Here is a 25,879-nt window from a genome sequence, read left to right on the forward strand (position 1 = left end):
CAACAATGGTCTACTCAAAGTAAAATACATTGGGACAAATGTACCTACCTGGTCGAAAACATTTCCTCTTTTTGTCAGAAGGTGGGGAGGGGGTTGGAAGTAATGGAAAATTATCAAAAGGCAGAAAAGAAGCAGGTTACCCAGCAGGAGTCTATAAAGGAACTCACAGTGGGGGACGGGGAAAGAACCATTTTTCACTAGATTAAGATGAGGGACGCTGCTGCAGGGGCAGGGTCGGTGAGGGTGATAACAGATGATACCCCAAGACTCTCCATAGGGAGGGGTGAGCTGGTGAGGGACATTGCATTTAGGATGTTCTGTATGCGCTGGACTCCCCTCGGCTTCAGCTGCTAAGTACAGAGCATACAGATCTTAGACTGGGTGGGGAGGGTGTTGACTGCTTCACAATTACTGCATGCCCCTGAGGGCGTTAAACTGTAAACCACGAGTGTCACCCCTGTGGGGTGGGGCTGTGGGAGAGGGCCGTGTTCCCGTCATGGGGAGTCGGAGGAGCCAGCGCTGGGCTGAGAGGGCCAGGCAGCAGGACAGCGGCTTGAGGCTTGGAGGGAGGTGCCAGACGGAGGGGCTGGGTTCTGAGCGTGCCGAGGGACCCTGACATTGTGCAGCACGTGGCTCCGGGAGCTTGGCGCTGGCACCCTGCCTGCACGGGGCGTGGCGGATGGGGGGGCTGTGCTGAACTCAGCAGTGTCCCCTCCAGGGCCAATGAAGGGTGTCAGCGCCATCCAGGGCCCGGCCACCAAACTCTTCACGCCGCCGCCCCGCCTCAGGCTGGTGCCTGGCCTACTTATGCGGTGGGGGACGCAGGCAGAGCGGCCGGGCCCTGCTGCTCTCTAGAGGGCGGCCGAGGGCTCCAGCTTTCCCCAGCAGCAGAGGGAGGGTGTCCGCAAGTACTCAGCACACCGCACGATGAGGGATAATGGCAGGGCACTTGGCCCAGCACCGGCCACAGGCTTCTCAGCCTGAGCAAGGACTCCTTGCCCTCATTCAAAATGGCTGTCGCTGCTGGCTGACTTAACCACATTCAAGATGGCTGCTAATAGCGAGACATGCCCTCTTGCAAGATGGCTGCTAACGCCCCAGATCCTGTCCAGGGTTCCCTCGCTCCCAGGCAAGATGTCTTCCAGAAGTGTCCACGGCCGAATTAAAGATGGCTTCTTTGCCCTTATTCAATATGGGGGCAGGTACCTACGCTGCCCAAATGTAATATGGCTGCTGAGCGCGGCGTAGCCAACGGCAGTGTCCTGTTTTAAGATCACGTGAGAAGAGCGAGCCACTCAACTTTGCTTTTAACGTCATCACACGTGACTTGGCTCGTGACGCACAATTTGTGTTCGCACATCAGGGATACGGCATAGAGCGCAGTGGCGGCGCGCAGCGCGGGCGCTGGGAAGGTGAGGGGCATCAGCGCCGACTGTTGGCTTCGCTCTCCCGCCCGGCCCTGGGACCTTCCCCCGTCTGCTCGGGCCCCGCTATCGGAGCCGGACTGCGGGGCAGCTGTGCCTCCTGTCCCGCCGGCCGGCCGGGTGCCGGAGCACCGTAGGGGAGGGGCAGCACGAAGGGCCCTGGGGGTTGACGGGGGGAGCTGTCACTCTTGTATGGGGGGAGGGCCCTGGGGGAGCTGCCCCTCTTGCTGTATGTGGGGTGCAGGGTCTTGGGGAGAGGGAAAGGCCTAGGGAGTTCCCATGGGATGCAGTGAATTATTTGGCCAGAGTTGGAGGAAGACTTTTCTCTAAAACAAGAGTAATGCTGGGGTAGGAATAATATTGGGGGAGAGACCCCCCCCCCCCCATTCCCAGGTATGGAACAGTAACTCACTCCCTTTTTCCCTGTGACTTTAGCACTACTGCCCCACCCCGAATATGCACTCAGCCTTCTGGGGGATGTGTTTTGTGGTCCGAATAAGCAGGTTGGGGGGAGTGTGTTGAACAAGAATTTGTCTTTTCAAATTGTACACCTCATCATTTCAGAACCCTCTCCACCTAAAAACTGGCCAGTTTCTTGTTTATATCATTTTGGGTACTTGATGGTATAAGTCATTTAATGCACATTAAAGGCTCACATTTCTAGTTATAACTTGTATTTTTCTCTTTAATTAGAGGCTCATGAAACCAAGATTTATCCCAATATTGTGTGGTACATTTATTTTGTCAAATGACTATCAGTGGCAATCCATGTATGGCAAATGACAGTAAAAGCCTAACCCTTACATAGCTTTGATAAGTTTTCACTGGCCATATATGTTATACTATTTAAGCTACTAATAAGATATTGTGATGCTCTGTGAGATTTATGTATTTATGCCCATGTGAGAGATGGATAAATTGAAATACAAAGAGGTTATGACTTGCCTGTAACAAGTTGGTGGCAGTTTGGGAACAGAATCCAAGAGTCTTGACTCAGTCTGTAGGTTTAGTTGATCCCATCACTATTTAGGAAGTATACTAGCAAGGCTTCTGTGTAAAGGGGCCTTCTGGATTAGAACTTGTGTCCTATGTGATGTCACACAGTAATGACCAAACTGTGTTCTTGCCTCATGTTCTTTCATAAAAGATGATCTGCAACGTTACTAGAATTTGTTTCATTCTGTTGATAACCTGCCCAACTTCTGTTCAAGGTTTTAATACATAAGACTTTTTGAGAGCAACTCTGTTTTGAAAATTAATTAAAAGCTGTGTCCTGTCCCAAATCTTTAAAATTCTGAAAATTTGTCATAAGTGATGCAATTTATCAGCCTTTCAGGGAATGTAGTACTACAAAAACCAAAAGATTCTCTACTGGTTTCTGGAAAAAAAAACTCCTTGAAAGAGTGGCATATCATAACTGAACTACAAAACAAAGTAAATATATTTTTTCTTTAGCAATTCTTTGGACATCTGCTTTACTTTATCCTTTTGAAATTGACTCATTTAATATTTATATTGTGATAGTGCTTGAGGCCTCAATCATGATTAGGGCTCCATGGTGCTGGGCATTGTATAAACACAGACCTGGTGTCTGTCACAAAGATTGGGACAGTGCTACTCTGAAACCTAAGATCTTACTCTAAGGGCTAGTAGAAAATTTCAGTTGAATTCTACAAAATAGCTGTGCTTATTCTAATGTGCATAAATACAAATAAAATTGTGTTAGGTGCCTGAAATGAGGATTAAAACTGTACTATGCATCCCTTTGTCGCTACATATAAATAAAATCAAATTGGTGGCTATGAAAGTGTCAAGGAACTGTGATAGTGTATTGGTAGCTTAGTTTTAATCTTTATAGAGAAAAGTCATACATATCTTTTGTATTAGAAGAAAATACTTCTAAGACTAGAAAAAGCAGTTTTCATGAAAAAAAGTTGGTAGTTCTGGTTGTACTAGTAGAGCATACAGTAGGTTAACTGTTGTAAATAAAATAAAACTAAGTTTATCTTGTATAGGTGCTTTAATCTATGACTTTGGTGGAGTATTAAGATTGTTAGTTGCATTTTTTAAATTATTTAAAAAGAGCTTGCTGGTGGTGGGGTTGTATTACACATCACTTCAATGCACTTAAGGTGATATTTTGATTAGTAGTCCACGTACATGATAGTCTTGGGTAGTGCATTTTATTTCCAGAATTCAGGGTGGGGTGAATGTTTAGCAGGAGATTTAGTTTATTTCTTAACACCAGAAGTTAGTTGCCACAAGGTCTCAAACCTACATTTGGACTGCCATTAGTTATGAGCACACGCAAAATTGTTCAGATAAGTTAGAAGAGAAACCTTCCCTCTTCTCTGGTGAGCATGTGGTATGAATCAAAATTCTGGCATGGGAAATCAAATCCTTGACTTTCTAGACTAAAGGATGTGCTGTTAAACTCACCTGTATCTGTACTGGCTGTATTTAACTCCAGAGTATCTCATGTAGTGGCTCGTTTTTTGTTTTTTTTTTAATAGTACTTGATAAATAAAACTTATTTTTTTGTTACATAACTGGCAAATAATCTTACTGCTTTATTTGTGCTTTTTGTGATACAGTAACCAAATACTAAAGCATATTTTCTCATGCCATTACAGGAATACTCATTATTGAATCAATAGCAGCAACCATGCTGGCAGCAAGATTAGCGTGTTTATGGACACTGCCACGCCAGAGTCTCCGTCCTGCACTTACACAGACCTTTCCAGCTTTGAGGAATTCCAGCATAAAAGCAAATAGGTGGATCTTGCAACCTAACCGGGTAAGGTAGCTTTTTTTTAATTTGATAAGAACTGCTTGTACAAAAGGTGTCAAATTAGACCATTGAGGCCATTTCCATGTTCACTAAAAGATGCATTTTGGTGCAGATGAAAATGTAAGTGAGGTAACTGAAATGGAAGGCCCAATTTAAGGGGACGGACAGCGCTTCAACGTCTTACTGAAGCAGCAGCCTGACAAAAAGATTATTTAACAGTGGCCCAAAGATGTACAATGAATATTTTACTCTAATTGGGACTCGCTTGTTAGAAATCTTGGCTCAGAAGACTAGAATGGAGTTGTATTTCTTGAATTGTCAGCACAGATTCCTATTTAAATGCCATGTGCATCTTGAGCATCCATGCTCAAAACTCTTGAACAGCATCAATCATTGGAGATGTGCTCAGACCTTGCCTGTCCTTATGTTTCTCTCCCTCCTCTCACTCCACGTGATTCAAGGACTTAAAAGAGAGCATACTCAGTTCCTTCTGGCGACTGCAGATGAAGCAGGAACTCTACAGAATATGCAACTCCTCAGTTGTTCCCTCTCTTCTTTAGGAAAATGCAGAACTTTTTTATACAAAATATTGTATTGCAACAGTGTTGAGTTTTGCACCCATCGGGCATTTAGCCTTTAAGGCTACACTGAGCCTTTCATTAGTTGATACATGCTCATTTAAGCCATGTCTGACATCAAACCATGCTTCTCCGATAAGGTCTCATGTCCTCCTCCAGTAGTAAATGTATTCTCTCTCTTTTGTCTTGGGGATGAAAGTGTTCCTCATTGTTGCTCTGTGTGCAAATCATTCACCAACCACACTCATCAAGCCTGGGTAAACCCCTTCAGATCTCTCATGTTAGTGGTGTGATGGGTTTGATCATAGAAACCCCCTTGGGACTGTCACCTGATGTGCTGAGACTACCTCTGAGCCAGTTTTCCCTGCCATCTTGGGACTTCATAACCCTGCCTTGTTGAGCCAGATATGCTAGCCTGCTGCAAACACAGACCCAGGTCTGAACCATGTCCCCAAAGCTGCAAACTTAACTGAAAACAGCTTCAGAAGTGTTCCTATCTCCAGCACCCGTTACCCACTTCCCAATGGGATCCAAACCCTAAATAAATCCATTTTACTTTGTATAAAGCTTATACAAGGTGAACTATTAAATTGTCCACCCTCTATAACACTGTTAGAGAGAGAGGCACAGCTGTTTGCTTCTCCAGGTATTAATTAATTACTCTGGGTTAATAAGCAAAAGTGATTTTATTAAATATAAAAAGTAGGATTTAAGTGGTTCCAAGTAGTAACAGACAGAACAAAATAAGTTACCAAGCAAAATAAAACACAACACGCAAGTCTAAGCCTAATGCATTAAGAAACTGATTACAGATGAAATCTCACCCCAAGAGATGTTCCAATAAGCTTCTTTCACAGATTGGACTCCTTCACATCATAAGTGGTGTCTGGGAAGGCCTTGTCCGCTGACACTGATCTCTTGGAGAAGCCTGCACCAATTTCTCAATCTCATTCTGCCACTACACTGGAAACTTGCAGTGTTGTTAGCAGTGATGGGCTCAAGATATTAGAGACAAGGTGAGTGAGGTAATATCTTTTATTGGACCGACAGAAGTTATTACCTCCCTCACCCAACTTCTCTCTCTACTACACTGGAAACACTAGTGTAGACAGGAATCAGGCATATTTACCTTTGTTGCCGGAGTAGATTTCGAAACAACTCCATTTTAAAATTATTTCACCTGTCTGTATCACCAGGGGAGTTACAACAGGGGTATATTTTCCACCCCCCCCAAGTCCCCCCCCCCCCAACAAAAATTGCAGAGTGGGTTTTAAAGAAAACTGGGTTGAGGAAAGTTTGTCTGATTGTTTGCTTTGTGCTTAGTGTTTTTTGTCTCCCAGATTTTTATTATGATGCTTTCATGAGCACTAAAGTCCAAGTTATTTCAACTAAATTCTAAATATCCTCTTTTTGTGTGTTTTGGGTTTGTTTTGTAGATTGTGCGACAGTGCATCTTCTGTACTATATCATTGTAAGTTGCTTTAAAAAAAAAAAAGATGTTAAATTCTGTTCTAATAGCTGTCAGTGCTATATATGTTGCTCTCACAACTATATAGTTAAAAAGTTTTAGGGTCAACTTTGACTACCACTCCTTTCTTTTCTAAATCTGTGTTGAAACACTCTTACGGAATATTTTAATTTCCTAAGTGCTTACAGCCCATATTTAGGAACACATCTGCATATGCAGATTAATAAAGAAAGCCAAGAGAGTGCAGTGGCTTCAGATTTCCAGGGGATGTTTTAATCAGTGAGAGCCAAGAATCATAGAAATCATAACATAATTTCGATTTGCTTATATTTCAAAAGTTTGTTGGCGTTCATCTTAAATCTTTTCTCTTAAACCGTCCCTGCCATAAAATCTTAATTTATGGGTCCTAATTCTACTCTTGCCCTTCAGAGTAGAGTTAACGATTCAAATGGTACAATGTGAGGAGGGTTGGAGTGTTGCTATAACTGCTTCACCCAAAACTGTGATCAGTTTGAATTCAGTCTCCATGTCTTTTAGTCTGGCCTGTTCACAAGCACATAGGCAGCAAATATTTACCTTTCTTTATGCAAAGCAAAAAACCAGTATGTTCTGGCCATTTACAGGGCCAGTGGGTGGGGTGGAAGGGTATTTGAGCTTTTTCTCAGAATAAAATCATGCTGTCTGCTCGACCAGTATTCATATATTAAGATAGAATTGATACTTCTGTAATTTAGTGTAGTCAGCATTGTTGTTAGAGTATTGCACAATTGGTTCAAGAGGATAATGACACCTGAGTTAGAAGGGATCAGTTATATTTAGATAACTCCTTTTTACTTATACTGTTATCTTGCTATTAATTGAAACAGAGTTTGCCATTAAGCTAGAGGTACTGCTTGTAAATCTGTAAATATTTATTGTTCTAGGACAGGGGTAGGCAACCTATGGCATGTGTGGCAAAGGCGGCACACGAGCTGATTTTCAGTGGCACTCTCACTGCCTGGATCCTGGCCACCGGTCTGTGGGGCTCTGCATTTTAATTTAATTTTAAATGAAGCTTCTTAAACATTTTTAAAACCTTATTTACTTTACATACAACAATCGTTTAGTTATATATTATAGACTTACAGAAAGAGACCTTCTAAAAATGTTCAAATGTATTACTGGCACGCAAAACCTTAAATTAGAGTGAACAAATGAAGACTCGGCACACCACTTCTGAAAGGTTGCCGACCCCTGTTCTAGAATCTATTTAATTGTCTTTCCTTTCTATCTGCTCATAACAGGGGTATGCCTCCAAGGCAAAAATGGGTGTGCGGCGTGGAAGAACTGGCCAAGAAATTAAAGAAGCAGCTTTTGAGCCAGCAATGGAAACTGCATTTAAAGGTGAATAACCATTCTACTCAAATATTCAGAATGTTTGAACACCAACTGTAAAGCTTATTTCAAAGAAATCATTTTAAAATCCTGGATCATTATGACTTACTATAGAGTTTGACTAAATGTCAATTATGCGTTTGAAAACAAATGTCTGAAAAATGGGTTTCTTCACCTCTCTGCAACATTTGATATTGCTAATACCTCCAGTAGCCATGGAGCAATTTGAGTTGTTCATATTCATAACCATACATGGAAATTCCTGAACTTGAAGACCCTGTCTGTCATTCATATGTCAAGTAGTAAGTTTCTTAAAAAGTTAAACATATTTTTTAAGAAGCAGAGATGTATTTTTATGGGTAGGATTCATATTTCTGTGGCCTTGCAACATGCCTGAGGTATTGCCTCTGTTTTATAGATGGGTAATCGAAGGCAAAATGGTTGTGACTTTCCCAAATTTGTATAGTGACTCAGTGACAGAATTCACATAATCTGATACTCTAGTATTAGTGTGGGATTGGGGTTGTGGGGTGATGAAAGGCAGGAAGATAAACTGAGCTCTAGTTCCAGGGTCTGCTCGTTAGCCGATCAGCTACTTTGAGCTTGTATAATTTCAAAATATAATTCTTTGCTACTGATTTGGCAAAGTCTTAAACAATCACTGCATGTGACTAAAGAGAACTGTGCCAAATTGAGCCCGGGTGTAAACAAGTACGGTTCAATTGAAATCACTGGAATTGGTGCCAGTTTACAGTATGATAAATTTAGTGGCAATTTATGGCTGTTAGTGACAATTGACTCTATTTGATCAGCTTGAGGATTGAAGTCCTTTTTTTTTAATGGAAATTAACCATTCTCTACATCCAAAGAAGTATCATCTTCTATTCTAAGAGTGAATGTTTGTCTTGATACCATTAGTATTGTGCAGCATGGGGGGGAGGGATAGCTCAGTAGTTTGATCATTGGCCTGCTAAACCCAGGGTTGTGAGTTCAGTCTTTGAAGGGGCCACTTAGGGATCTAGGGCAAAAATCAGTACTTGGTCCTGCTAGTGAAAGCAGGGGGCTGGACTCGATGACCCTTCAGGGTCCCTTCCAGTTCTATGAGATATAGGCATATTATATTATTATACTGAAAGATCAGTCTTCCTGTGTTTGTAGTTAATAAGAAGCGTACAATGCTTTTGAATTTAATCTGCTGTCATAATGTACACAAGACAGATGCCAAATGTGCTGACTTTATGTATTCAAGAAGTTCAAAACTCTGCTTTTCTAAATATGGATTTGCCAGATATGCTACTCAACAGTAACCCCTTTGTGGTCTATCTAGTCCAGTAAAACATAAAACTTCCTTGAGAGAGATTACAGTTTTTCCAATAAAAACAAACCGTGCAACTGGAAATATCAACAGTTGCTGCTACTTATCTTTATTACTCAGTTATCCTTTACAGCAGTGTCAGTAATGTCCAATTTCAGGTCTTCCTGATGGATAAAAATTTGTTATAATTGTTGTCAATGAGAGCAGATTTAGAAGGCAACGTTGAGAGGGGAGGGCATAAAGGTAAGAGATCTGAAAGGCCTGATTTTTTTTCTCCTGTTTTTAATGAAGAAACTTACCTAGATGATAGGCACATATCACTAACCAATTGGTGGGTGACATTGTTCTTGGGTTTTTTTATTCTTTGTTTTTATTCAACTTACTATATAATCTTAGAAATGGCTGCCTCCTGTTGATAAACTTAAAATATGTAACATTTATTTACTGATCCACGTAGCTAGCTAGCTGTAGTTTGAAGCTGCAACAAGTAGCAGTACAAGAGAATTTGATATTCAGGGGGCATCTTTGTTCCTCTCTGAACTTCATTGCATGGAAGAGAAACAATCAGTGTGGATGAAAAGTTCCTATAAAATAATGATAGACTAACAGGTAAAGTTTTTATTTGGACATTAAGAATGAAGAGTTTTTATAAATCTTGAGGGTTTTTCCCTTCCTTATCAGTTGTTTACGTAATTAAACTGAAATTAGAAAACTGTTCTACTCGATCCCAAGACAAAACACTTACAGGAATATCAATATCTTTTTCTGTTGTGCAGTGGACCAGATGGGAAGATGGATTGTTGCCGGAGGGGCTGCTGTTGGTCTTGGAGCTCTATGTTATTATGGAATGGGAATGTCAAATGAAATTGGAGCCATAGAAAAAGCCGTGTGAGCAAAATATCATGCTTATTATTTCAAATCAAGGCTAGATCAGTTGAAACTCACCCCTATTTACATGCAAATTTCTCGCCCAACCAGTCTCCTTTTGTGCATGCATACTTTTTATGACTTTAAACTAAAAAGAAAAATGCTAGTTTCTTGCAGAAAGCATTGATTTTTATATATACACCTGAAAACAAATTTTGTTAAAGCTTTGGGTTTAAATGCAATTTGGCTGACTGCTGCTATAAATATCCCACTTCTATCTTGCAAACATTATTAACTTTGAAGTATTTGTGCCCTCTGCCCCATCTCAAATGGTATGTATCTATGTTCTTGTCTGGGGAATGTCGAGAGTTAAAATGTAGGTGGATATTCTAACTTCTGTGAAAGTGCTAGTTAAATCCACGTTATCTAAAGTTCCTCTGAGACCCTGTTCAGAAAGCAAAAATAGCTTCTTGAATTCACCAAGAGCTGTAAGAAAATGTAAACATTGTAAGCAGGTCATAATTGTTCCCTATCTACCTGTCTCTTGTAAACACTAACTTACAAAAAGTGTTTGCCCTCGGTAATACAAATTCTGTTCCATGTCTACAGTGGGGGTGGAGCATCCTAGCTAATGATGAAGCCTTCAAGGAATAAATCATATGTTAAAGTTTATGAATGTGTGAGCTTAAAAGAAGAAAATCTTGCTCAGTTTTGTGATAAACTTACTAGGTTCATAACAGAAAGAGATGGGGAAGAAGTGGTATTCCAAGCTCCACGCATTCGTGCTTCAAGTGACATCTCACTTTAGCATCTTGTTGTGCCAATCCTTCTAATACAATTGACAACCTTCTCTGTTAACATTCAAATAACTGTCATTCATTTACCACCCATTAAGATGAATGGGGAAAAGTTTGCACTTCTGAGATGGTTTTGAGTTGTCTGCAGACTTCTGGGAAAAATAGTAACTTTGTAAAATGGAATGTGGTAGAAAACATGCATAATCTTTATTGTGTCACTAGCTGGTAGAAATTCTATCTTTGTAGAATCTGTTCTTTAAACATAGCTTTTCGTATCTAAGGTTATAATTTCTAGGGTATTCCTTATCTCAAAACATAGCATGTATGTCATGTGATAATACATTGCTCTGGTGACTTAGCAACTTGTGACCATTTCATTAAATTACTTACAATTGTTAGTATATATACTATAGGTTTTTCCTTTTAGACTGTTTTAAAACCTATAATATACTTATTCACACCACTCTCTTGCCTTTTAAATAGTGATAGCGTAAGATACTTACAGTATGGAGACGGGAGTGAAAGGAACGCACACAGGAAATGTGCAACTGGTCTACTGTAAACTAGCATTATTTATAGTAGAATGTCATCCCATACTTAACTAGCATAGTTCCATGGAAACAACATAATTTTGTGCATGGTGGAAAAGAAGTTAACAAATTAAGACCTAAAACATAATATATTTCATGACAAATGTCTCTAAAGTGAATGTTGTATGCCACTGTAAGATGGATCTCATTAGTCTTAAATATTTAATAACAGTTTGATTGTATCAGAACTAAGAATAAGTGGTGAGATCAATTAAAACATGAAAAAATAGCAACATAACTGTTCATAATTTCATCTTTCAGTATTTGGCCTCAGTATGTGAAAGACCGAATCCGTTCTACCTACATGTACTTCGCAGGAAGTGTTGGTTTGACCGCATTGTCTGCTGTAGCAGTCAGCAGATCTCCTGCACTCATGAGCCTCATGATGAGGGGTTCTTGGCTGGTAAGACTATATGGGCTTTCTCTTTAATCAGAAAGATTAGTGTTAAGAAAACCATGTTTTGAAGTAGAACTTGGAATCTTAGGAGGTGAAACTTTATGGGATGTGTCTAGTTGTCTTAAAGCAACCCCAACAGTACAGGGTTACATAATTCTTTGAATAAGGCGCATCTACAAACTTCTGGTCATTGATGTATGTGTTTTTGGGGTGGGGAAGAGACAAGAAACTTCATCCTACATGAACTAGTCCAGGGATTGTCAATAGTCGGACCATAAGCCAAATCCAGACCCACCATTTGAACAGACACTAACATCTTTTTTTATGTACTTGTCGTTGGGTTTTTTAATTATTTAATTATTATTTTCTCTGGAGTCTGGATCTTGATTATACCTCATCCAAGAAATTTGGACTTTGACAAAAAAAAATTGACTACCCCTGCTCTAGTGTTAAAAAAACAGACTGATGACCGGAGCTTGCTACCTGAAAGCAATTAGAGCTCAGTGGTCTCACTGTTCAATCTCCTCTTAAGTGTGTCTCAGTAGGTAAGCTAAATACTAGTGGTGTCTGGAAAAATTCTGAAGAAACATTTTTGTTATAAATCAAAATTGAAATGTTTCAAGGAAATGGTTTGGCATCAGTTAACTTCCAACAGAACACTGCCAGGCTGAAGCGGAGCTTGGGAACCCTAGCTGAACCAGGAGCCTTGAAATTTGGGAGCTGGCACTTCCAAGCTCCATGTTTAGCTTCAACCCACCAGAGACCCTGGAAATCCTGGTACCTGTGAAATTGACATGATGATCAATTTGGCTGCTGCTCACCACTGAATTGCACTAGTGAAACTGATCAGACTCTTGGTAAGCTGACAAGTATCTGGGGAGTGTATTTTGTTTTGGCAATGCCATGTCTAAATGTTTCCAAAACAATATAGTGGGATTTCAGTTCTGCCAAAACTTTTGAGTTTTTCCTTTTGGTCCTGATTGAAGATAAAAATTTTGTGAACGCTCAGAAATTTTCACAGAACTGAAATTCAGTTTTCTAGGCAGCTCTGCTGAAGACCCCAATAAAACTGAAATCTGACTTTAATGTGCTGCAATCTCTCACAAACTTAACAGGAATATTTGAAACAAGCTTCCATGTTTAAACTAACCGGTATGATTTACTTAGGTATTCATAATTTTACAAGTGGCTCCCCTTTTAGGTAACTGGATTTATGGATAACCTCAGACTTAAATTGAACAAGATCAATTTCTCATGGTTAGATGGTTTAACAGCATAAGGTAGTAAAAGCTGAAAATAGACTCTGCTTTAAACACTTTTTAATAGCTATTTTAAAGTAACTTAAACACTTAATGGTAACAAATCAAGTAGTGGTAAAGTGTCATAAAGAAAGAACTGAAAGTTTAGTTATCTTAGCTAAAATATGCATAGCTTAGTTATAGTTAAACTGTGGCTAATTTATAATACATAACTTGGCAATAAGAATGGTGATAAGCTTAAACTAATTTTACTCCATAGTGCTGAAGGTGGTTTTATTTGAAACATTTTGTTTCAGAAATATCGCTACGGGCACATTATGTACAGTAGAGGGACCTATAGTTAATTATCTAATCCTAGTAAAAGATGGCTTTATGAACATCAAAGAATCCTAACTAAACATACATATTTAAATTTAAACATAAGTTTGTTTTCTGTTTAAATTTAGGTATATTTGCATGTCAAGAGCCTAATGTGTGCTAACTAATATTACTTGTTAAAATAGTCTATTGTGGTCATGTCAAAGTTTCTTCAGCTGGTAATATTGAACAATTAAGCATAGTTTAAAGTTGGTGAAATCCTAAAGCTGTGGCTTCTGGTATGAAACTGACCTATCACATCAGACTTGACTTATCTGGTCAGACTGATGTCATCAAAGACTGCATAAACCTGCTAGTGGCCAATAGCTTACTGTTCAAAGGCAGGTCGTATGACTTGCTGCTGCCAAAACAATGCCTAGCTAGCCTGCGCATACGTTGATCAGCGACATGCACAACTATGAATACGATATTTGTCTGACTGAGGCCAGGCTTGTTAATTTATCCATTTCCATCTACATATGCTCTGGGGATGTCCAGCCATCTCCTTTGGAAATCTTGTGTATGCATATCTCCTGCTTGTTCCTCCCTGTGAACATGCACACTGGCATTTGTAGGTGTATGACTATCTGAAAATTTAGTGTTAAAACGACATCTGTACCAGATTCTGCAAATCCATTTATTAATTGTGCATAATGTAGTGATGACATTTAGGTCCAAATTTTCAAATGTTCATGCTGGTGTAAATTCTACTCCCGGGAGAATTCCGTACCACTGCGCAATGCAGAATTTCTGGCTGCCTCTAGGGGCCGCTGGACTCTGCAGAGCCCAGCTCACAGTGAGCAGAGCGCCTAGCCTAGTGGGGCTGGAGGCTGCATGCTCTTTGATTCTCATTCTCCTAGGGATGGGAGAGGGCGTGGGAGATCCAGCCAACTCTGGGAAATGGTGAGGAAGGGGTGGGCCACACTATACAATGCCTCTCAGCAGGACAGTAAAGAGGTTGGGGTAGTAATGGCTCTGGGCCAGGGGGTGCCCCATGACTGGGCTCTGTGGGGAGGGGGATGTTGGTGTCTGGGCTCTGGGGGTGCCCGGTGGCTGGGTTCTGTCGGGAGGGGATGCTGGTGTCTGGGCTTTGGGGGGGCCCCCACAGGTCTCGCTCGCACGCACACACTCTGGATCTGGGTTTTTGTAGGGGTGTCTTTAACACACTACTCTTGGGGGAATCTTTTTGCTCTTGTCTGTATTGCTGACATGTTGACAGGTATTTTGAAACAAATTACCAAAATAATTGAAACTGGAGTGATTTGACAAATAAAATATGCAGAATTTTTAATTTTTTGGTGCAGAATTCCCCCCAGAGTAAAATTCTAATGAACGTGTGCATGAGGCAGGGAGAGCAGGAGACATACATTAAAAAGGGTGGCTGGGTGTCCGCAGAGCGTGTGTGCTGAAAAGGGTAAATGTAGATAATTGGACAAAGTAGAAGGCATAGCTACAGACAGCCATGTTTCATCTATTTACAGAATTGCACCAAGGTCCATTTAAGCATGTCATAGAGATATGGTTTTGGCGAGAGCAAACCAGAAGTAGCAGCTAATGGTCTCAGTCAATCATCTATTAGCTGCTACGCCACACACTCCTGTTCAAGCAGGAAGCAGCTAGACTGAGCAAGAGGAGAGAGACATATGGTTTGGAAACAAATGGGAGCAGGAACAGATGGTATTTGGATGGGGCTTGGGGAGAAAGCATGTACCAGGAACAAGCAGCAATGCTTAAGTATTTCAAGTAAATGAAAGGTCATAAGTGGGGATACAGTGAACCATCAGGGGACACCTTTGGAATCATCCAGTTAGCTGCTTGTGTATTTTTTGTTTGTTTTGTTACCTGACATATCTTGTACTGGACAGCTTTAGACACACAACACCAATTGGTATACCACTTGGCTTCTACAGTCCTAAGATTTCCTGGGTAAAAAATGCATTGACCTCATTGGGGTCTTGCTAGTGTAAGGACTGCTGGATTTGGGCTATTGTGTGAAGTTTAGTTGTGTACTTCTGAATGAATCGTGCTTTTACTCAACTATGTGTGCAGCTTTCTGCTCTTGAATCTTTGAGAGATAATTGTGCATAGGAGTACTATTGACTTTTAGGTTAGTAAAATTAATAGAAACTAAGATTTCAGAGGCAGAGTAGAGAAATTTGTACATCTCAGTGTGCTCTTGAATTCTTGTATGGTAATTCTTTATATTACAGGCAATAGGTGCAAGTTTTGCAGCTATGATTGGTGCTGGGATGCTGGTTAGGTCAATATCCTATGAAGGTAATCCTGGTGCTAAACACCTTGCCTGGATGCTTCATGCAGGTAGGTGCATTTAATTTTCTATGTGACAGTATCTCAGCTACTTAACATGAAATATTATGTCTGTGGTTTTGCTGAAGATAAGCCTACTTCTAAAGGAAAACAAGTTCTTAGTCTCCCAAAACTTTAATGAAATATCTATTGCTTTTGGGGAGCTGTAACTTCCTTTTAGCTCCTTTCATTCCTGTTTACAGCACCTTCTGTGTGGCTGTTACTTTAAAGAATATTTCATTATCTTTCTTACGTTGACTGGGGCTTATGGGTGAGTTCTGGAGATGGCTTTTGCCCCAAGTACATTGTGCAGCATTCAGCTATTTAGACATCCTTGTTCTCTTAAAACTAAATGGATTGATAACAGATCCTCTAAGGTTGGTGTGGCTTTGGTATTTGCCATGCGTTTTCTCTCTTGCTAATATTCATTAAATGGTACTGGGGATATCTGGATTCTGCAAGCAGGCCTTTCCACTTGAGGAACCCTTACCCTCTATTCATTGTACTCAGCTGCCACAGAACAGCCAAAGCCCTCTGATTCAATCTAACCATTTCCCAAACCTGTTCACCTTAATAGAAGCAGAACCTGCCTCCCTCTCCCCTCCCCCCCATATGCTGGTAAAGTAAAAATTGAGGGCCTGATGGCAGCCCTGAATATATGAATGCACCAGACTTCATGATAGGATTCAGAGGGTACCTGAGGAGTTGAAAGTTAATAATCCTGATTGACGTTACTGGAGATTGGTATATCTCCAATTATTACCTATCTCCTAGAACTGGAAGGGACCTTGAAAGGTCATCAAGTCCAGCCCTCTGCCTTCACTAGCAGGACCAGTTTTTGCCCCAGATCCCTAAGTGGCCCCCTCATGGATTGAACTCACAACCCTTGGTTTAGCAGGCCAATGCTCAAACCACTGAGCTATCCCTCCCCCATCCCCCAAAGGTCAAAGTTTGGGGTGATTTCCTTTGCCCATCCTGTGCTTGACCAGTGAATTTACTGAGCTTCACTTCGGTAGCTCAGTAGGAACATAGAAATTACTGGTTGGTTAGTGGTATGTTGCAGGTTATGTTGGAAGTCTTCATGACTAGTCACAAGGCTGTTTTCCGCAGATCATCATATTAAAATTTAACAGTTACTTTAGACTCATCATTGGTAATTAAGAAGGCAAAGCTATTCCTTTGTTGAAGGGATTTCCTTAAAAAATAAAGTTGAAAGACGCTTCATAAAAAGGAATTTTATGAGCTCCCTTAAAAACATATTTTTTAAAATTTTAAAAGAATGACCCCAAAAGGAGTGTTCTGCTCCCTGTTGATTATTTCTTTGGGGTCCCTTTGAAAACACCCTTCAAAAGAGCAGATGTGCTCAGGCTTACCCCTTCTTCCTCTCGTGCACGTTGTTTCTCTATTTCTTACTGCCTTTGATTTCATTGTCAGAGTTGCTAATACAGGTAAAGCATATTCTTGAAGACCCTGGGGAAGGCTTTATTCCTTCCACAAAACAATGAAACTGACAGTACAAAAAGTACACTGAAATGAACAAACTAAAGAATAGAAATAGTTTCTGCTTGTATCTTTTATAGTGATCTTATGAGTTAAAATGGTAAGAACACTTAGGTGGAAATGTGGTTAATCAAATGTGTGTCCCTTTAAAGAACTGTAATTTTTTTTCTTCTATGAAAATGCATGTTCAAATCAAACCTGCAATATATGCCACATTAGTACATGAAATTACTTGCATCTTCTAGCTGTCTTTTCAGCTTACCTGCTGAATGATTGCTTTATGGTTAGCATGGCTTTATAAGTATCATACTGATACTAACTGCCTCATCAGCAGTCCTATATAATCAAGTTGTATGAGTCAGTGTATAGCAGATTATTTCTGCAGTTCTGATGTGAGCAAGTAAGGTGTCACTTGAATTCTATTTTTTGTGCAAATGAAAGTACCATTAGTTTTTATCTATAATAATAGTTTAAAATTATAGTAACATGCAAATGATTGAAGTAAGTCAATCACTCACCGTGTTGTCACAATATCATCAGTGAACCATCGGCTTTTCATGGATCAGTGGGAAGGGGTAGAGCAACATCAGTTATGTCCACTCCGATATGAGCTACCAGCTAGCTGCTATGTACCTTGTGTGCAATATTCATTCACTTTTGAATATAATGCAGCTTGTCTCCTGCAATTCGTTTGTTAATAAGGTCTGTTCTCTGAAGACCACCTTCTCTTAGGCAACAGAAGTGTCTCAGTAAAGGAATTGTAATTGTACTGTTCACAGTATATTATCAGGAAGAGCATTTATCCTTCTCCTGCTTTTTGTAACCTGAAAGGTTAGTATTGTGTGACATATTAAATGTCCACACGCTCAATTCACTGTCAGGGTGGGCATTGACAACCCACTTTTTTGAAAGACTTTCAGTGTAAGAAGATATGGTTGATGAACTTCACTCATATCAAGCAGATTTTTAACTTTGATTACAAATCTGATAAAGAATCACACCTGTCTCACTGAAAAAGTATTAACTGGTTCATCTGTACTGTCTGAAGCATTTATCGGTTCAAGATATACTTGTTGCTGAGTTTGAACAGGCCTTGTAATTGTCATCAGCCAGCATAAAGACTGCTCATTTTTCTGAACTGTCCTTCATAATTAAATGAACGGTAGATGAAATGTGCTAAGATCTAAGTTTTGTGACATTGTACTGAATATTTTCTGCCAGATTCTGCATTGGCTCTTCTTCCTTGAGCAAACCCATTGAACTCAATAAGATTGAACAGAGTGTAAATCAATACGGAGTCTGGCCTATTGACTCAGTTATGTGGCTGAAAAATACTCTCTAGGGATAGGGCATTTATCTTCAGCCATTCAATATATACAGCATTGAACATAACTAAATTTCCAAACTTGATTGTCTTTTTCTTCACTTAGGTGTTCTGGGTGCAGTGGTGGCTCCCTTGACCTTGTTGGGTGGTCCTCTGCTAATCAGAGCTGCCTGGTACACAGCAGGAATTGTAGGTGGTCTCTCAACTGTGGCCATGTGTGCACCAAGTGAAAAGTTTCTGAACATGGGAGGACCACTGGGAGTAGGCCTTGGCCTTGTTCTTGCTTCATCAATTGGTAAACAAAATACTGTTTTGATGTTTGATTTCCAAGTGTCTAAAACTGAGCTCACCTAATTATACGGTATTTTTAATACAGTGAGACTGGCCCTGACTGGGAAAGGTACACCCAAAAGTACCTGGCTAGATAGTATTTGCAGGAGCAGTTGTCTTCATAGATTCTAAAGCAGGAGGGACCACAGTGATCATCTAGCCTGATCTGGATAATAACAGAGGCCATAAAACGTCCCCAAAATAATTTCTGGAGCATATCTTCTAGGAAAAACTTCCAATCTTGATTTAATAATTGTCAGTGGTAGAGAATCCTCCATGACCCTTGGTAAATTGTTCCACTGGTTAACTCTCACTGTTTTTGAATTTACACTTCATTTCCAGTCTGAATTTATCTAGCTTCAGCTTCCAGCAATTGGATTGTGTTATACTTTCTTCTGCTAGACTGAAGAGCCCATTGTTAAGGATTTGTTCCCTATGTAGGTACATGTAATCAAGTCACCCCTTAACCTTCTCTTAGACAGCAAGTTTTTTTTAGTCTGGAACCACAGCAAATTGTCAGCATGTCCCTGTTTTAAAATAACGTTTTTGCTGGTTTAAAACCACACTATAAATACTCTCAGTGAAGAGTACTGATAGACATGGACTTCATGCATTTTTAAAGTCTAGGATAAAAATCCATCTGGTTAAAGTTTCAGTAAACTGTAACACAGCAAAAAACTGCAATGGTGTCTTCTTGTAATAAATATTAAAATTGCCATGTTAAATGTGACTCAAATTTGCTACTGAATATTTTTTTTGTATACTCTTTTTGTAACGTACATGCTAGAATTGCTCTGTGAAATGGTCTGACATAGAAGTTTCATATGAAAATAACACCAATTAGGTGGGTTTTGTTTCGCCCTCTAGGTGAAAAGATACTTTAAGGAAACTTGTAAGAGACTTATAAGTTCTAACTCTTGAAATTAAGGCTAGACATTTAAGAATTCAGAAGTCTCAAAATGTTGAAGTAAGGGTTGCATGTGTGCCCCATTGCATTTATGCATTATGCTACAGTCTAATCATGTGATTGAACAGTGTTTAAAAAATATTCTAGATCATACAATATTATGGCCGTTGATTAATCGCAGTTAACTCACGCAATGAACTAAAAAAAATGAATTGCACTGAATAGAATACAAATTGAAATTTATTTAATATTTTTGGATGTTTTTCTACATCAGAGATCGGCAACCTTTGGCACGTGGCTCGCTAGGGTAAGCCCTCTGGCGGGCCGGGCCAGGCCGGTTTGTTTACCTGACACGTCTGCAGGTTTGGCCGATCACGGCTCCCACTGGCCGCTGTTCTCCGCTCAAGGCCAGTGGGGGCAGCAGGAAGTGGTAGCCAGCACATCCCTCGGCCCATGCCGCTTCCCGCAGCCTCCATTGGCCTGGGACGGCGAACCGCAGCCAGTGGGAGCCGCGATCGGCCAAACCTGCAGACGCGGCAGGTAAACAAACTTATCCTGGCAAGCCGCATGCCAAAGATTTCCGATCCCTGTTCTACATTTTCAAATATATTGATTTCTGTTACAACACAGAAATACAAAGTGCTCACTTCATATTATTCTTGATTACAAATATTTGCACTATAAAAATGATAAAAGAAATAGTATTTTTCAGTTCACCTCATACAAGTACTGTAGTGCATTATCTTTATCCTGAAAGTGTAACTTACAAATGTAGATTTTTATCATTACATAACTGCACTCAAAAACAAAACTGTGTAAAACTTTAGAGCCTACAGGTCCACTCGATCCAACTTCTTGTTTGGCCAATCGCTAAAACAAACAAGTTTGTTTACATTTATGGGACATGCTGCCTGCTTCTTATTTACAACTTTACCTGAAAGTGAGAACAGGCACTTTTGTAGCCAGCATTGCAAGGTATTTACATGCCAGTATCCTAAACATTTATATGCCCTTTCATGCTTCGGCCACCATTCCACAGGAAATTCTTCCATGCTGATGATGCTCATTAAAAATTGAATGCATTAATTACATTTGTGACTGAACTCCTTGGGGGAGAATTGTATGTCTCCTGTTCTGTTTTACCCATATTATGCCATATATTTCATGTTATAGCAGTCTTGGATGATGGCCTAGCACATATTCGTTTAAAGAACATTTTTACAGCAGATTTGACAAAACACAAAAGATACCAATGTGAGATTTCTAAATATAGCTACAGCACTTGACCCAAGAATTAAGAATCTGAAGTGCCATCCAAAATCTGAGAGGGATGAGGTGTGGAGCATGCTTTCAGAAGTCTTAAAAGAGCAGCACGCCGATGTGGAAACTAGAACCTGAACCACCAAAAAAGAAAATCAACCTTCTCCTCATGGCATCTGACTCAGATGATGAAAGTGAACATACGTAGGTCCACTCTGATTTGGATCATTATTGAGCAGAATCTGTCACCAGTATGGATTATGTCCTCTGGAATGGTGGTTGAAGCATGAAGGGACACGTGAATCTTTAGCACATCTGGCCCATAAATACCTTGTGACACTAGCTACAACGGTGCTATGTGAACCCCTGTTCTTACTTTCAGGTGACATTGTATACAGGAAGTGGGCAGCATTTTGTCCTGCAAATTATAACCAAACTTGTTTATCTGAGCAATTGGTTGAACAAGAAGGACTGAATGGACTTTGTTTTATTTTTTAATGCACGTATTTTTTTTGTATATAATTTTATATTTGTAAGTTCAACTTTCATGATAGAGATTGCACTACAGTACTTGTATTAGGTGAATTGAAAAATACTGTTTGGTTTTTTACAGTGCAAATATTTAATCAAAAATTAAGTGAGCACTGTACACTTTGTATTCTGGGTTGTAATTGAAATCAATATATTTGAAAATGTAGGAAATATCCAAAAATATTTAAATAAATGGTATTATGTTGTTTAACAGCATGATTAATCACACACTTAATTTTTTTAATCGTGCAACAGTCCTATTCAGTACTCTTCTGCAATTTTGAATAAATGTCACATCTCTTACTATGCTGTACATGTATGCTAGAATCCATGAAAATAGCTGGCATATAAGCAGCACCATGAATGACATGAGCACTCTTGCAGGATGGTCCTTTCATGCTCCTACATTATAAATCATGCTATTCCTCAAATAATTAAGACTGTAACAATGTTTATACACAAAGAAGGGGCTTGCTTTTAATACCTTTTTTGGACACTTATTCCAGGATCTATGTTCCTGCCTCCTACCTCTGCATTTGGAGCAGGCCTCTATTCTGTAGCAGTTTATGGTGGATTGATCCTCTTTGGCATGTTCCTGCTGTATGATACACAAAAAGTTATCAAACGTGCAGAGACGCACCCAGTATCCATATATGGAGTAGCAAAGTATGACCCCATCAACTCGTAAGTATTATCCTGTTGTCAACACTGATCTGATTTTAAGACTATTTTAACTGATGATGTCCCTTCAAGCTATGCAGTAGTGTATAAAGAAAATTTACCTGCTGTCCTGCAGATATTATTAAAGAGAGAAATTCACTTTGGGATGTTAAACCTCACCGTACACTTAAATGCACTAGATTATAGCCACATTGTTTTCCAAATACAATATGAAAATAGTTAATGGGGATAAAACTATTACTGAAAAATACCTATTTTTAAAACTACAGAAGCATGACTAAGTACTACATATGATGCCAAGAAAGAGGTCTTTTTTTCCTTTTTAAGTACATCTCTCAGCCAATGTAAGTTTTTTCTAACAGTGTTTGTGTGGGGGGGAAATTATTTGTACTTGCTTTCTGAAAGACTTTCAGCTCACGTTCTTAATCTGTTCAAACAAAGCAATTTTAGTTGTGTTGTAAGCTGTAAAATATCCTAGTTGATATAATGTATAACCTTTTACTAATTTACAATGACAAACTTTTATGACCACTGTAGCTAATAGTAATATAGGGATTAATTGTCCTCAATAATAGCCAAATCTGATAATAGGCTAACCTTCTCACCTTGTAAAGGTCTCTTCACTCCTCAGTTATATTTTTGAGTTGGAAAGGCATATTTCTGTTATCTTTTTGAAGTAAGTTCAGTATTTACTTTTATGTAAATAACTGACTCTAAAAGAAAAGGGATTTGAGGGGTAAGCTGTTGGGAGGAAGAAAGAAGGAATCTACCCAACATTGTTCAACTTTGTTCTAAATCCTGGTCCCACTAAACTTAATGGTAGCTTAGTTCTTTTGGGCCAAATCCTAGTTCCAATATGTTTTTTAACTACAAGCGTAATGTCCCATGACAAGTTACTGTGCATTTGTACCCATCTATAGCTTAACACATGTGGTTGTCATTCCAGTTTCCAGAATGTGATTTAAACAAATGTAAATAAGAGCTATATGTCATAACTGAAGTCTTAGTGGCAAATTAGTCAGTTTCTGCTTGTAATGATTACACAGTTCACTTCAGAAAAACAAGATTCACATACACATCTTAAAAAACAAGTTGAGTGAGACACTCAGGTCCTCAGCCTTATTTTTAAAATGTCCTAATCTGTTGAATTAACATTGTGTAATTAATGTTGCTTATAACACTGCTTATAGTAAATTAAACTAACTGGCTTTCTTTTTTTTTCAGGTGTCTGGGTATTTACGTGGATACACTGAACATCTTTATCCGGGTGGCCACCATGCTTGCCACTGGTGGAAGTAGTAGGAAAAAATGAATTAAGATTTTTCTTTTTAACCATCTGATAGTTCACCAAACTCTGCTTAGTGCGTATGCCTAGTAAAAATTAATCTGGTGTACAAGCAACTTTCATGTAGAAGTCAGAAGTTTGAAGCACTTCAGCAGTATTAAGGTGTTTCAGTACAACATGAATCTCAAGGATAAGTTTCCCAGTTCTTATGTGGACAGGTCAAATTTGGATTACAGTGCAAACACTTGTACATTATTTGTGATATCTTAATGGGAAAGACATATATTTTAGTAAATTATATTCTAAACTTAAGTAAACAAAACTAAATCAGTCTGCTTCTCTGAAAGGTTTGACAACATATTATTCTATAACTATCACTTTTTGCATCTACTATAATTGCATAGTAAAAAGAAAGTGATCTCCAAAATGAGGAATCAAGTGTACAGAAAGGGGCACAAGATAACTCAAGAGACCGATATTGGAATATGGAACCTTGTGCTTAAACTGAAAGTGGTGTTGTCTGAGAGCTTTTGCTGCTATTTGATGGCCTTTGAGTGACCTACCTGAAAGGAATTAGAGCCCTATCTACTAGAATTTGACTTAGTCTATCACAATTCGTGCCCTTGTAACATCTCAGCTGAAATTTTAGAAAGAATTAGGGTGAGCACAGAGAAATACAAAGGCCTTGGAGAGGCAATGCGACCCTTCTGGAATGGTGGACAGTGGTAAAGAAGCTTGTGCTCTTACTACATCTATTTGTCCTGTGGGTAAATAGAACTTTAGCACCTTTCCTGTATATACTTGAAAAATTAGCGTTCAGTATGGCTGTAATGTTTCCAACATCCTTAATGTTCATTAGCTATATCTATGTCTTTGCACTGAGAAGTTAAACTTTGGGAACATCAAACTATTGAAGTGTTGGTTCCACTACCAAAAAATATTTAGGCTATAATGTGTGTGTTGGCCAATAAAACAACTATACTGAAATCAACTAAGTTATTTTTGGTGATGGCCTCCTGAGGTCTGAGCTCAGTGACCAGTCCCACTCTAAAATTTGCTTAATGATGGTGCTGGAACAAAGGGAAGGTGAACTCTATTCTGCTTTTTTGACCTGTCCTCCTGGCCCCAAAACCAAATGCTATATATAGTTTCAAGTGCTTTTGCCTGTAATCCTTTGACTCCTCTTCCCAAATTGCTGCCATACAACTCGTATTTTCTTTACCATATTTAACAAAAATGCCCCACTAACATTAATGGTGAATTTCTGCAACTATGTTTCATATGTTTGTTCTAGTACCATACTTGGTTTGGCAAATACAAATATTATAAGCTGGGATAACAGGTAAGCCTGTGCAAATATTGGGCACAAGCTCTTGCTAGAAATCCTTAAAATTAAATGAGGCCTATGTAACTGCTGCTGTACTCAGTCTAGTTACCAGTCCTGGCAAAGATCAAATCAGCAATTGAGAAACTTATTTTATCCTTTCAATGTGATATGCTTGTGTACTGATTTCTGAAACAATAAAGTCCAAGACCAACAGTTCACTGGTCTCTTATTTATCCTTTCCAATAATGTTTATACTGTAGTACATTATTTAGTTTAGTAAGGGCACTGTAACTTCATCTTCCTCCTTCCTCTTCCCCCTCCCCCCAGTTCCTCTTATAAGAGAATTAAATGAACAGTGCCTACTCCTTGTGTGGAGTGTCTGCATAATTGTTTGCAGTGGAGTCCACAATGCTATTTTTTCCATCAGTTAGATGCATTTTCTTCTCAAATAACTATAGACAAGGACAAAACTCTGTAGAATAAATGCTAGAATCTTTAACTCATGGTGTAAAGAAGTTTTTTCTCACCCCGTGGAACTACATGGTATAACTTTTGGTATCACTAAATTTGAGAAGTGCTAGGCAACCTTTAACTAGACAGCACTACCAGCTTCACTTATAATAAGGAACTATGCCCAACTCTCTCTGGTATTCCAGATGACTGTGTTTGGGGGGAGAGCAGTGGCTTGTCAGGAAGAATTTTGTTAAATTCCTTTTTGTCTCAGTAGATTACATTGCAAAATCTTTTACAGTAGGTACCACTCTTAGAGCATGTCTACATTTATCTCTGGAGCAATCGATCCAGTGGGGGTCGGTTTATCATGTCTAGTGAAGATGCGATAAATCGACCACCGAGCACTCTCCTGTCGACTCTGGTACTCCACCAGAGCGAGAAGCATAGACAGAGTTGACGGGGGAGCATCAGCAGTCGACCTACCACAGTGATGACACCGTAGTAAGTAGATCTAAGTACATCGACTTCAGCTGCGTTATTCACGTAGCTGAAGTTGCATAACTTAGATCGATTCTCTCCCGCCCCCTCCTCCCCCAGTGTAGAGCAGGCCTTAGTAAGTTTTGCTACATGACTGCTGTGTGTGCTTAATCCACAGAGCAGCCATATGTAGTGGTATCTTTATGGGACAGATCTAATAGCTTTTCTGTTGACTTCAATGGGCTTTGGACTAGGTCCTCATTGAGGAAACGAATAGATT

The 25,879-nt window shown here is 39.5% G+C and overlaps 1 protein-coding gene across 2 annotated transcripts; it reads left to right on the plus strand.

The window, feature by feature from the left end:
- The first annotated feature begins 1,256 nt into the window (after positions 1 to 1,256).
- GHITM (growth hormone inducible transmembrane protein) lies at positions 1,257 to 24,885 on the plus strand. Of its 2 annotated transcripts, none has more exons than XM_045024143.1 (9): positions 1,257 to 1,412; positions 4,058 to 4,221; positions 7,545 to 7,644; positions 9,727 to 9,838; positions 11,466 to 11,607; positions 15,428 to 15,536; positions 18,455 to 18,643; positions 21,883 to 22,060; positions 23,282 to 24,885. In XM_045024143.1, exons 2-9 carry the CDS (start codon positions 4,090 to 4,092, stop codon positions 23,367 to 23,369), a joined length of 1,050 nt encoding a protein of 349 aa, XP_044880078.1. In that variant the 5' UTR covers positions 1,257 to 1,412; positions 4,058 to 4,089; the 3' UTR covers positions 23,370 to 24,885. The 2 variants fall into 2 exon arrangements, with proteins under 2 accessions (XP_044880078.1, XP_044880079.1); XM_045024144.1 differs by lacking the exon at positions 1,257 to 1,412 and adding an exon at positions 1,657 to 1,817.
- The last annotated feature ends 994 nt before the right edge of the window (positions 24,886 to 25,879 follow it).

Source organism: Mauremys mutica, chromosome 7 (assembly GCF_020497125.1).
Source record: "Mauremys mutica isolate MM-2020 ecotype Southern chromosome 7, ASM2049712v1, whole genome shotgun sequence".
Taxonomy (NCBI): Eukaryota; Metazoa; Chordata; order Testudines; family Geoemydidae; genus Mauremys; species Mauremys mutica.

What these genes read in the sequence shown, in the direction of transcription:
- GHITM (XM_045024143.1), top strand. Translation starts at nt 4,090, where the DNA reads ATGCTGGCAGCAAGATTAGCGTGTTTATGGACACTGCCACGCCAGAGT. An exon ending in GGAGCCATAGAAAAAGCCGT is followed by an intron (nt 9,839 to 11,465) that starts GTGAGCAAAATA and finishes TTCATCTTTCAG; the next exon opens with TATTTGGCCTCAGTATGTGA. An exon ending in TGATGAGGGGTTCTTGGCTG is followed by an intron (nt 11,608 to 15,427) that starts GTAAGACTATAT and finishes TTTATATTACAG; the next exon opens with GCAATAGGTGCAAGTTTTGC.